The sequence below is a fragment of the Hippoglossus stenolepis genome, chromosome 18 (genome assembly GCF_022539355.2).
Source record: "Hippoglossus stenolepis isolate QCI-W04-F060 chromosome 18, HSTE1.2, whole genome shotgun sequence".
Classification (NCBI taxonomy): domain Eukaryota; kingdom Metazoa; phylum Chordata; class Actinopteri; order Pleuronectiformes; family Pleuronectidae; genus Hippoglossus; species Hippoglossus stenolepis.
In genome coordinates this window covers 662,072-674,749 of record NC_061500.1, presented here as the reverse complement: position 1 = coordinate 674,749, position 12,678 = coordinate 662,072, and the positions used below count along the sequence as shown (strand labels likewise).

The 12,678-nt window shown below is 47.7% G+C and overlaps 1 protein-coding gene across 2 annotated transcripts; it reads right to left on the bottom strand.

Moving 5' to 3' along the window:
* Window positions 1-2,182: 2,182 nt before the first annotated feature.
* Window positions 2,183-10,147, bottom strand: zer1 (zyg-11 related, cell cycle regulator). Of its 2 annotated transcripts, none has more exons than XM_035184420.2 (16): window positions 10,029-10,147; window positions 8,917-9,153; window positions 8,667-8,817; window positions 7,804-8,258; window positions 7,150-7,323; window positions 6,950-7,064; window positions 6,311-6,457; window positions 6,054-6,227; window positions 5,460-5,675; window positions 5,107-5,148; window positions 4,863-4,982; window positions 4,654-4,769; window positions 4,241-4,429; window positions 3,525-3,622; window positions 3,235-3,337; window positions 2,183-2,916 (listed from the first exon to the last, which is right to left on the bottom strand). In XM_035184420.2, the coding sequence occupies exons 2-16, from the start codon at window positions 9,081-9,083 to the stop codon at window positions 2,829-2,831; spliced, it is 2,355 nt and encodes a 784-aa protein (XP_035040311.1). In that variant the 5' UTR covers window positions 9,084-9,153; window positions 10,029-10,147; the 3' UTR covers window positions 2,183-2,828. The 2 variants fall into 2 exon arrangements, with proteins under 2 accessions (XP_035040311.1, XP_035040312.1); XM_035184421.2 differs by having other exon boundaries at window positions 9,800-10,145.
* Between the last annotated feature and the right edge of the window lie 2,531 nt (window positions 10,148-12,678).

Sequence of the window (12,678 nt, the reverse complement as noted above, 5' to 3'; positions counted from 1 at the left end):
ATGACTGTAAAATGTTTTCATACTCTAATGATCAAAAAACATCACTTTCCTCGGACACTTGGTTTTAGCTCCTGTCTCTTTAAGACCCTCCTCCTGATAAAGTCTGCTCTGATTGGTCAGCTGCTCCACTCTTTTACCTTTACCTGACTTTGTAAGGAAAACAGTGTCAGTTGTTTTGAACTATCGTCCAGACGACTGACGAGGAGCTTCAGGAGCAGGAGCTCCCTCTACCACAGGCTAGACGCTCGGTGGGAATTATGCAAATGTGGGGCATTGTGACATCACAATGATGAGGAAGTATCGGTCGGTACTAATGAGGTGTTTCAGGAGCGTCACAGCTTCCTGTGCAGGAGAGGAACTCGCTTTACCACAGACTTTGGGCTTTTAAACTTTGCAGAACTTTTACATTCACCAAAAATCTTTATAACACACTAGAGGAAAGAAACACAAAAAAACCACGTCTACTTTAACGTTCCACTGAGAGTCGAAGCTACAGGTGCCTGTAAGGTCACAAATGGAGTAAATAAACTCAGACTCTGATTTTGGTTTAAGAAAAACATGGAGTCGAGTTAAGTGAGAACTTCAAGGTGAGAGCTGCGATAGTGTTCAGTTCAGATTCCTGTGAGGATGACGCTTTATTTCTGAGACTTCTTGAACACATCTTTCCAGTTTCAAATATTTAAACATAGATGTGAACGCACCACTTTATTTTTCTCCTATCAGCTTTCAAGAGAAAAGTGTCTGATCGAAGTGAAGCAGTAACGTAGCAGCATGTTGACCAACCAGGAAACACGAGGGGTCATCAGACGTCGTTAAATGATCGTTTCCCTCAACTTCGTTTCTGTCATTATCTGGCATGGAACTTGACCACCGGAGGCACTGTTGAGTTAAGGAGGGGCAGAATAATTGGCGCTGCTTTAAGATTCAAGATGTCGTCTGAATGGTTAAACGACCTCAGACACTATATTGCCTTAAGTATGTGGACACCGAAACAAAGCTTGAAAGAACACGATACATCGGCCGCTGCTAGCATGACGCACCTTAATCCCTGAATGAACCGTCTGGGGCCGAATTGAATTGTGGGTAATGTAGTTGCAGGTAATGACAGGATAGAAGATTGTTGAATAAAATTACAAATTAAATGATAGCTCTGCTGCAGTGACCCAGAGTTCAACATTTTACGACTGTGACAGTAAATCGGTTGAGAAGATGTTGATGTTAGCGCTGCTTTAACAGCCTCCACTCGTCCGGGTTCAGGGTTTCCATCAGATGTTGAACCATCACAGTCAGTGTCATGATCCTGAAGGAGTTGGATGTAAATAACATCACGTTGGAGTCTGGGCAGGTCAGTATTGTTCTTTTAAATCAAACGCGTTGTGTCCCTGTGGAAGTGTCCTCATACTTTCGGCCGTATAGAGTATTTTCTGTGGGTGCTATTAGACGAAGCTCAAAACTGTCTCCAGTGAGACGACTGATCGGAACCAGGTGACCATGCCAGATAATTCAGACACTAAAGTTGAACAGAGGCTACATCCACACTACAAACGTTTTCATTTTAAAACTTAAACAACCTCTGTTCACACCAGCTCCATCTTTAGCTCCGTATCATTAATACCTCAAACTAACATCCTGAACACACGTGTCACATGACCGTTCACGTCCACAGGTCATGTGGTGTAAACAGGAAGTAGATGGTCTCCTCTGCAGCTGGTTGCTTAGGAACAGAAACTCCTCTGAAGGAGGAGCAGTGATGGTGAAGAGTCAGAGCAGGGACGACGAGGTGGAACTGTTACTGACAGGAAGTGTTACTGACAGGAAGTGTTAGCTTTGTGTTCACCGCTGGTCGTCGAGTCACGTGACTGATGAGAACCAATCAGGAAGAGAACGTGTCATCGTTTACTAAAGTCTCAGTTTCTGTTCAGACTGAAACTCAAACCAAATAAAAGAACCAGCAGCGTTTACACAAGTCTCTGATTTAGAAGCTGAAAAACTCTGTAGTCGTTCGGACAGTGATGGGTTTCAAAATAAAAACGTAGTCTTGTGGATGTAGCTTGAATCTAAATGATCCTTTAAAGAACAAAGAGGGTCCAGGTTTTCTACACAACACCTGAATGTTAATAGTTTCTGATCACTGACCACACATCAGTCAAACCTAGAGATTTAAATATAGAGAAAAGTCATGAGTGTTTACAGTTATATTATAAAACATACGCACAGTAAAAGGATGAGACAAACAGAATATTTACATATTTAACAAAGAAGTCCATCGTTGTGCCACGAGGTCGGGAAAGTCTCCCGTCACATCAAACATCAGTGTGACGCTTCTCTGCAGTCTACACACATAATGGCTAATATTCACTGTACATGTGTCCGCAACTCAGCGGACAAGCATGAGAACTGGGAGGTGTAACGGCGAGGACTTCAGCCTTTCGTTCAAAGTTACAATTAAAGGCAGTGAGCTGAGGAGGGAGTTCGTTTCCTTCCACTGAGAATCAAGCATCACTCCAACTGTTGTGTTCCGTCGCTAAGTCTGTGACACGCACACGCACACGCACACGCAGGAAACAGAGTCACCCACCCCCACAGACCCAAAAGAGATGCTCATGTGCAGCAGGTAAGCACCCTCACAACAAAACACCATGCACCACGTCTGCTGTCCTACGTGTCAAATATTAAGGTTCTGTCCAAACTGCTGCGACAGCTCAGAGACAGTTCTGCTCTAGAAAATAATAAGAATGATAAGAGTAAGAATAATGCACACGATCGACCCTCGTGAGGATGGCGGTCGGCAGGGCCTTAGGTCGCTTTCATTGATTGCTCCTGTGGCGTCAACCTCTTTGTCCGTAGTTTACCTCCTGTCCGTGGTTTGTTTCCATGGGGTCCTCCTTGAAGGTTTCACACTGCTCCATCACTTTCCTAGAAAATGAAAACACGCCATGAGTTAGTTCAAGGTCAGGTACCATCCACACTACTATTTGAGAACAGCATTTGTTTGTAGGGAAGACTGTCTGCTTCCTGTTTACACCACATGACCAGTGACGTGTGTTTTCAGGTGTGTTAGTGAAGACAGAGATGATTATTGATACGGAGTGGTGTGGGAGGAGTCACAGTAGAGTGGATGTAGCCTTAATCATCAGCTGCAGAATTAGTTTCATTCATCATGACAAACAGAATCTCTCTCTGAGCCACAGGGATGAGGATGAAGCGTACAGAGAGGAGCTCTGTGTCTCTTACCTGGCCATGTCCTTGGTCTCTGGATGTGAGCTGTCCAGTTCCAGAACGTTCTCCAGAAGAATGATTCCTCCTTCTTTAATCAGCAGAGGACAATACTTGCCCGCTGCAGGTCGAAAGTAAATGGAAAGAGAAAGACAGTGAGATTCACAACCAGGCATTAATAAATGAGAAAATGTAATGTCCGAGAATGATTCATTCAAGTGTTAACTAATATGAGCTGTCTCCACCTGTGACGATATAAAAGCAACATGGCGTCTGGTTTGAGACTTCACAGAGCAGCAGATACTCACGGTAAACTGACACCAGGTTGAAGAGAGCCCACGTGGCCCAGTGCTGGCTGACCGGAGCGATGCCCTGAGGCAGCAGCCGCAGGATCGGCTCGAACGACCTGAGACAGAGCGGCAACAACTTTAATAGTGTTTACTGAGAAAAAGATGCTCAGTTCAGAGACCAAATATTCTCTTGTTAAGTTTTTGAGTAATGTACTGCATGTTACTTTTTAATTTAAGTATCACTGCTGCATTTGTGGCCAGTAATAATGTTTTTGCCGGCTAGCGGAGAGCTAGCAGCTCAACATTTCGGTCCAGTTCTCGAGGATCATTGGTTGATTTCAATGATCCACCGACTTGTTGCCTGGAATCAAACACTAGTTTGTCATGAAATGTTGGTAAAGACATCCCTGTCCCATCAGGTCAGTTAATGACCAATAACTAATAATTAGATATTATTATCATTAGCTATTTAATGTTTTTTTTATTTATCTTGTATAATTTCATTGTACCTTGTTAATTAATTTAATTGTCTGTTTTATTCTGAAGGTGTGTGATTACGTTCTATTGTTGATGCTGCTGTTTGCACATGTAAAAGTTTACATCTTGTTACTAAATGTTTTTAACGTGTCACGAACACTTTTCTAACTAGAACATTTTAGTCTCATCTGTTAACAAGCGTGGGCTCAAGATGAGAAATGGATTTCTGAAAGAACGTCTCTTGTGCTGAACAGAACCTGTAGTTGATGTTGCGGCGTGAGGTGACGTCCCAGCTCTGGATGGCGTCCCACATCTTGTCCATCACCGTGTCTCTCAGGGGTTCCTCCATCGACCAAACCTCTGGCCCGTCAAACATGATGTGTGAGAGCACGCCACAGGCATTATACGACACCTCGATCCCGTCGGCCTTACTGTCCAGAAGGTTACTGTCAACGCAGCAAACAGTCAGAGAGGTTATGATTCGTCCGTATGAAATAATGACGTCTATAATAATACAATTATACTGATATCAACACATGTTGAACAGCAGTTGTTTCAAAGACATCTGATGTTCAAGCCTCAAATATGTGTCGCTAGTGAGATATCGTCATCGTTGGCCAGAATCAGTCAAGAATTATTTTACTCTCCACTGGTTCGACTCTTTTCTTACCTGAAAACGGTGATGAACTGTGGGGTGAGGAGCTGAGGCCTCAAGGCTTTGACCTCAGCGACATTTCCCAAGAGCCCCAGCATGTTGCGGTGAAGCTCCTGCTTGTCTGGAAACTCCTGGATTAAGATCATAAAACAAGAGGGGACGCATCTTATCACCCAGCGTACAATGTTAATCTGAACCGAGAGCGGCTGAGACTGTGGACTCACCTGAAGACACTCCAGAAAGAGACTCATCCCCCGACAGTTGAGGAACATTTGACAGTTGTCAGGTGTCTCATCTGTGATGTTCCACAGAGCGCTCCAGGAAAACTCCATCACCTGGTCACACTGAGCAGAAACACACACAACGTCCTCACATTCAGCTTGAAACGTCTGAAACTAAAGTCCAGGCTCGTCTGCATTTACACATCATGTTACAGTTAAAGTTCTCAGGAGTAAAACTCAGACTCACCATCCTGTCTTGTAGCTTCTTCTGAATTAAATTTAACATGGTCTGAAAATGAGAAAAACCATAATCAGCAGCTGAGAGTTGACTGTCAGGTTAACAACAAACTGTGCATCGGTTTTAAGCCGTTTTCAGACATGAACTCCCGGGATGACCTCAGTTGGGTCCAGACTTTCTCCAGAGTTTGTGTTTTACAAATGAAGAACACAGCAGGAGATTCTCAGACTGGTTCCTACATGCTGTTCGAACTTGTCCTCATTGATTTGAATGACCAACACAATGCATGGCGAAGCTGCACAATAAGAGAAAGGAACATATTTGTTGGAAATTGACTCTGTATATAATTCTGGATGTGTTACCTTAACAAAGCCCATCTTCCCCACAGCCTCCTTGTGATGGTTGTCCACCTGACAGACCAAAGCATTGCAGAGGTGCACAGCGATTCTCTGGATGGACTCGTCCTGCCGGGCCGGCTCCAGGATCTTCAGCAGCAGCTGGTTGACCCGACTGTACTGGAACTCCAGCTCCTCAGGAATGCTGAAGTTGCACAGAGTCAAGCAGCAGTTCCTCTGGACCTGGTGAGGAGCATAGAGAGGTGAGGAGACAGAGCAGGGATTTAAACTGAAACCCAAGTTCAGTTTATCACAATCATTCAAAGTCACTACCTGTGGAGATGCATGGTCTTCACTGTACAGGAAGTGTATGAACAATTGTAATTTGAGAAGTTACTACGATAAATGTAGTGGAGTAAAAAGGTGTCATATTTCACTCTGAGTAGAAATATAAACCTGCATCAAATGGAAATCCAGTAAATGTATTTCAGTAACTCTACTTTAGTTACAGACTGTAAATAAAAACAGACGACATCTGGGTCGCCCCTTGTGGCTGGCTGCAGTATAGCTCTTAATGTATTTGTTTCGTCAGAGATCCTGATGATGCTCGAGGACACTCACAGTGACCTCCTGATACTGCTCCATTCCATTCAGTACCACTTGAATGACCTCTCTGCGTAACCGCACACTCTGGTCGCTGCGGTACTCTGTGTTGGTCAGGTAGAACAGAGCGGCGCTGCCCGTCACCTGGATGCTCTTATCATATTTATGGCATTTCAACGCTGCGATGACGAGCTGAAACAAGAACGTTTGTGAGAGAGGAGTGAGAAAGTGTTCCGAGCTCCTTTAAAGTACAACCCGACTTATACTCATCATACTTGCAACGCGCGGAGCAGCTGACTACAGTGTTGTATCCTGGCGATGTCAAACAGCTGATTGATGGCTCTGTGGGCGAGTTCAGGACGAAACTCGGTGTAAGTTTCGATCGCATTCAGGACCTGGTCTTCATTCTTTGATCCAGTCACCTGGAAAACACAAGCGACGCACACATTTAACCCACAAACACTAAACCTCTTCATAAGACACAAGACCTGTGATAGAAAACTGGCGTGAATATTGATTAGTCATGTGCAGCAGCCGATAGCGCTCAATGTGCATCTCGCCTCCCTGTGGCGGACTCACTAATGACGACCGCTCTCTGGTGTCGAGGACGTCTCGCCACCACCTTCACATTCACCTGCAGATTGACCCAATGAACTGGACAGAGCAGGTCCCTGTGCACCAGTTGCTAAGTGTCAGAATGTACATGTGACATTGACATTAAATGTCATGTTTCTGAATGATAATGAAACAGTGTCAGCATGAATGACTGGAAACATCTGGATCAGATGACAGCCACCCCACATGAATCATCCCCAGGCTGTCGAGTCCACAAGTCCAACAGGAGACTTGTTTCAGTTCATGTTTTAGTTGTGATGCCTAAAAAGAACATTTCCGTCTCTTCACGCTGTCGGTACCTTATAAGCAGGGATGTGTGTGACGTTACAGAGGGTAGTGTCGTAAAGGCCCAGAAACTGCAGCGGCCTCTTCAGCTCCTGGAAAGGATAGATGCTGCTCTTGCACGGCTCGATGCTGTAAGAGAGAACGGTTTGGTTTATTAACAAGTTCCTCTGAATCAGACTTGTATCTAATGTCTGCTCTGCAGCTGCTGACCCACCTCGGTCGCCCCATGGCTTCTTCAAAGTGTGGAACTGTGCAGTTGTCCTGCATAATGTGACCTGAGATGTCCAGTGACACCAGATTGACCAGACGCTGGACGAACGCTGTCAAAATCTTCCGCGTCATCTTGAACTTAGAGGTCCGCCGGCTCTCCCGCGAGATGTCGAAATGCCTGTAAGACACAGTGTGTTTTCATCACGTTATTCTTTTGATTTGTGTTCATGTAAAGAAAATTCATTTGAACATTAACATAGATTCAAAGGAATTTTTTTCAAGTTATAAAAACTGTCTCAGCGATGGAAGGAGCCACTGTCTCAAGACTAGAGCCCGACTGATTTTTAAAGGTTGATGTTGAAACTGATATTAGGGAATGTAAAAAATTCCTGATACCAATATATTGACTGATATATATGTTTTGAAAATTTGGCAATGATTGCCACTACATTATCAAACCCGTGTGACAACACTCTGGTGTGTGGGAGGTTCTCCTTAATAACTGTTAATGACTTTCATGGTTCAACATGCAACCCAGCTTTAGAATCCTGAAAGATGCCACCTATCACCTCCTTGACCAGTCCACAAATGGGTTTGGGTAACGTGGATGAACGACTCGAAGTTACAAAGAAACTAAACCTGACTAAACATATCTTACCTGAGATTAACAAGCTCCACCACTGTGCTGACCAACTCCTCCGACAGGTCCACGTTGTAGAGGACAAGCGAGGCCAATCTGTCTTTCCACTGGGTGAGAAATGCCGTTCCCAGCAACTGTACATTAGACAGATCTATTGAGGTGAGAGACTTCAGGGGTTTGAGCAGCGTCTCAGCATCCATCTCGTCAGGCAGACCGCCCAGGTTGAGCAGTCGGAGACGGTTGAACCCCTGGAAGTTAAAGTCCGTCTCTAACGCCTGCCTAGAAGCTGGGCTCTCCTCCTCCTCGTCCTCAGAGTCTTCGTTGCAGGCGAGTGGGGCGCCGCCCTTCCTGTAGAAGATGTGGCTGCAGCCAAAAAGACAGAGAGACAGCAAAGTCTCGCGGAAGCAGGTCAGTGTCTTCAGGCTGCGGGACGACAGACTGTTGCAGTAGGTGAGGTGGAGCTCAATCAGGTCCTGACCAAACACACAAAGAAAATTAATTCTGATCAATGATGTGTTCCAATACTACAATATCTGTCTGTGAGGACGTACAACTGTTTCAGATTTGAAATGTTTGAAGTAAAAATCTGGATGAATAAATATAATATTGATTATTTTTTCCATCCCAACTCTCATCAACTGCCTGATTAGGACACAAGTGAAACACTTTGTCATTCAGCCCTACACGCTGCTGACCTCAGAACATTTACTTCATCACCTCCGCCGACCAGGTTATGTTTTTTATCACGTTTTTTGTTGTATGTTGCACAAACTGGACGGATTCCAAAGAAACTTGGTGGAAGAATGTGGTTTGGGTTAGGAAAGGACTCATTCAATTTTGGTGTGCCTTCTTCAAAAACATTAGTGTAACTGATCTCCCACCTGTTTTCTAATGGCCTCCAGATCTCTGTCACGTACAAAGTCTTCTCTCAGCTGTACCCTGGTCAGTCTGGTGCTCCGAGGGTCTGAGAAGAGCTGGAAGAAGCTCTCCTCTGGTTCAAAGTTACTGTCTGTGTGAACCAGCTCCATGTATCTGTTCATCACAAAAACAAGACTGAGAATCGACAACACTGGAACCAAGTCATTACACCGGAGTGGAAAGGACACAAACATTTAGCTGACGGTTACGTACGTGTTGACCAGCTTGTCGCAGATCTCGCTGGGCAGGAAGATGTCTGAGCGCAGGCAGAGCTTGTTTCTGAAGCCCTGGTAGCACATGGTCTTCCTGAGGTTCCTCAGGCAGAACACGGTCGCCAGAGTCATGAGGCTCTCAGGGTTGTCTCCTGCTTTGGCTGCCATGTTGCCCCCCCCCTTCTTCTCCAGCTCAGATCACACACAGGCCAGTGCAGGTCACCTCAGGAGGCGAGCACTGAAAGGTCAAGGGTCAGGAGAGATTTCTTTTTTAAATAATGTGAATTATGAAAACCAAAATAAGCTAATGGATGATTCATTTGTCACCACAGTAATTTAGCAGGTAAAGGTATGTGTTGAGATGATACATCCTCTTCTGGTCACGTGACAAAGAAAAGGTAAACAGGCTGAAATGAGGAACGACACAAATCAAGTGCAGCATCAAACACATTCACTTCTATAATGAATAATGAATGCATGGTCTGCTTTACTTTTAATGAAATGACCATGTTGCCGTTAGTGTCATCACAAACCAGTCCGTATTTCCAGTTTAACCACCAGACCTTTGCATATTTAGCCAGGTTAGCTGTCATGTCCCCGGTTAGCAACTCCTGCTTCCTACTTTGACAGAAGTTGTTCTGACGTCAACAACACAATAATAACACAACAATAACACGAGATTCACACACACACCGCTGAGTCTCACGCCGAACAGGCTAATCACGCAGCTTCGCGCTGTGTTGTGGTCGAGTTTGTTAGCTAACCACACATAGCACTGTATCCTGGGGAGACTGTTACTAAGTTAGCAGCGCAGCTAGCTAACAACACTGGAACATTTACACTGAATGATGGAATCTGCTGACACGCGCACGGGAGACACGCACCTGCTCGGGACGAGTCAAACACACAACAGCGCGTGTTGTTCTATTTAAAGCTTCATCCGCCGAAGCGGTGTCCGCACAGTTCACTTCAATTAGCTGCTGGCTAACGATGACTTTCCCTGCTATGCTGCTAGCTGGGCTAGCTAGTGGGGCTAGCGCTAGCTCCGAGCTGTGCTAACGGCTACAACCAGCGGTCACCGGTGTGTGAGCTCGGCTCCGCTGCCGGGTCTACCTCAGCTTCCCCGGGGCGGAGGGGCTGGATGACCGGGAGAAAAGGAGCTTTTATCCGCTGTCTTCACTCTGATGGTCGCTTCCATCCGATGTCAACAAACAGACTCCTCCTCCTCCTCCTCCTCCTCCTCACACTTCAACCCCCTCCTCCTTCTCCTCCTCACCTCAAACCCCTCCTCCTTCTCCTCCTCCTCCTCACACTTCAACCCCCTCCTCCTCCTCCTCCTCACACTTCAACCCCCTCCTCCTCCTCCTCCTCACACTTCTACCCCCTCCTCCTTCTCCTCCTCACACTCAAACCCCCTCCTCCTTCTCCTCCTCTTCCTCACACTTCTACCCCCTCCTCCTCCTCCTCCTCACACTCAAACCCCCTCCTCCTTCTCCTCCTCACACTTCTCACCCCCTCCTCCTCCTCCTCTTCCTCACACTTCTACCCCTCCTCCTTCTCCTCCTCTTCCTCACACTTCAACCCCTCCTCCTCCTCCTCCTCACACTTCTACCCCTCCTCCTTCTCCTCCTCTTCCTCACACTTCAACCTCCTCCTCCTCCTCCTCACACTTCAACCCCTCCTCCTCCTCCTCCTCACACTTCTACCCCCTCCTCCTCCTCCTCCTCTTCCTCACACTTCAACCCCTCCTCCTCCTCCTCTTCACTTCCCCCTCCTCCTCCTCCTCCTCTTCCTCACACTTCTACCCCTCCTCCTTCTCCTCCTCTTCCTCACACTTCTACCCCTCCTCCTTCTCCTCCTCACTCTCAAATCCCTCCTCCTTCTCCTCCTCTTCCTCACACTTCTACCCCTCCTCCTCCTCTTCCTCACACTTCTACCCCCTCCTCCTTCTCCTCCTCACACTCAAACCCCTCCTCCTTCTCCTCCTCTTCCTCACACTTCTACCCCTCCTCCTTCTCCTCCTCACCTCAAATCCCTCCTCCTTCTCTTCCTCCTCCTCTCACTCAAACCCCCCTCCTCCTTCTCCTCCTCTACCTCACACTTCTGCCCCCTCCTTCTTCTCCTCCTCCTCACATTTCTACCCCCTCCTACTTCTCCTTCTCCTCCTCCTCACACTTCTACTCCCCCTCCTCCTCCTCCTCCTCCTCACATTTCTACTTCCCCTCCTCCTCCTCACACTTCTACCCCCTCCTCATCCTCCTCCTCTCACTTCTACCTCCCCCTCCTTCTCCTCCTCCTCACACTTCTACCCCCTCCTCCTTCTCCTCCTCCTCACACTTCTACCCCCTTCTTCTCCTCTTCCTCTTCTCCCCCTCCTCCTTATCCTCCTCCTCACACTTCTACCCCCCCTCCTTCTCCTCCTCCTCACACTTCTACCCCCTTCTTCTCCTCTTCCTCTTCCTCCCCTCCTCCTTATCCTCCTCCTCACACTTCTACCCCTCCTCCTTCTCCTCCTCCTCACACTTCTACCCCCACCTCCTTCTCCTCCTCCTCACACTTCTACCCCCTTCTTCTCCTCTTCCTCTTCCTCCCCTCCTCCTTATCCTCCTCCTCACACTTCTACCCCCTCCTCCTTCTCCTCCTCCTCACACTTCTACCCCCTTCTTCTCCTCTTCCTCTTCCTCCCCTCCTCCTTATCCTCCTCCTCACACTTCTACCCCCTCCTCCTTCTCCCTCCTCCTCCTCCTCCTCACACTTCTACCCCTCCTCCTTCTCCTCCTCACACTCAAACCCCTCCTCCTTCTCCTCCTCTTCCTCACACTTCTGCCCCCTCCTCCTTCTCCTCCTCCTCACACTTCTACCCCCTCCTCCTCCTCTCACTTCTACCTCCCCTCTTTCTCCTCCTCCTTCTCCTCCTCCTCACACTTCTACCTCCCCTCCTTCTCCTCCTCCTCACACTTCTACCCCTCCTCCTTCTCCTCCTCTTTCTCACACTTCTGCCCCCCTCCTTGTTCTCCTCCTCCTCACATTTCTATCCCCTCCTTCTCCTCCTCATCCTCCTCCTCACACTTCTACTCCCCTCCTACTTCTCCTTCTCGTCCTCCTCACACTTCTACTACCCCCCTCCTCCTTCTCCTCCTCTTCCTCACACTTCTGCCCCCTCCTCCTTCTCCTCCTCCTCACACTTCTACCCCCTCCACATCCTCCTCCTCACACTTCTACTCCCTCCTCCTTCTCCTCTCCTCCTCCTCACACTTCTACTCCCCCTCCTCCTCCTCCTCCTCCTCACACTTCTACCCCTCCTCCTTCTCCTCCTCCTCCTCACATTTCTACTCCCCTCCTCCTCCTCCTCACACTTCTACTACCCCCTCCTCCTTCTCCTCCTCTTCCTCACACTTCTGCCCCCTCCTCCTTCTCCTCCTCCTCACACTTCTACCCTCCACATCCTCCTCCTCACACTTCTACTCCCCCTCCTCCTCCTCCTCACACTTCTACCCCTCCTCCTTCTCCTCCTCCTCCTCACATTTCTACTCCCCCTCCTCCTCCTCCTCCTCACACTTCTACCCCTCCTCCTTCTCCTCCTCCTCCTCCTCACACTTCTACCCCCCTCCTCCTTCTCCTCCTCCTCCTCCTCACATTTCTACCCCTCCTCCTTCTCCTCCTCCTCCTCACACTTCTACCCCCTCCTCCTCACACTTCTACCCCCTCCTCCTTCTCCTCCTCCTCCTCCTCCTCCTCACACTTCTACCCCCTCCTCCTCCTC

What these genes read in the sequence shown, in the direction of transcription:
- zer1 (XM_035184420.2), bottom strand. Translation starts at nt 9,083, where the DNA reads ATGGCAGCCAAAGCAGGAGACAACCCTGAGAGCCTCATGACTCTGGCG. An exon ending in AGCTGCTCCGCGCGTTGCAA is followed by an intron (nt 6,228 to 6,310) that starts GTATGATGAGTA and finishes TTCTTGTTTCAG; the next exon opens with CTCGTCATCGCAGCGTTGAA. An exon ending in AGCAGTATCAGGAGGTCACT is followed by an intron (nt 5,676 to 6,053) that starts GTGAGTGTCCTC and finishes GCTCCTCACCAG; the next exon opens with GTCCAGAGGAACTGCTGCTT.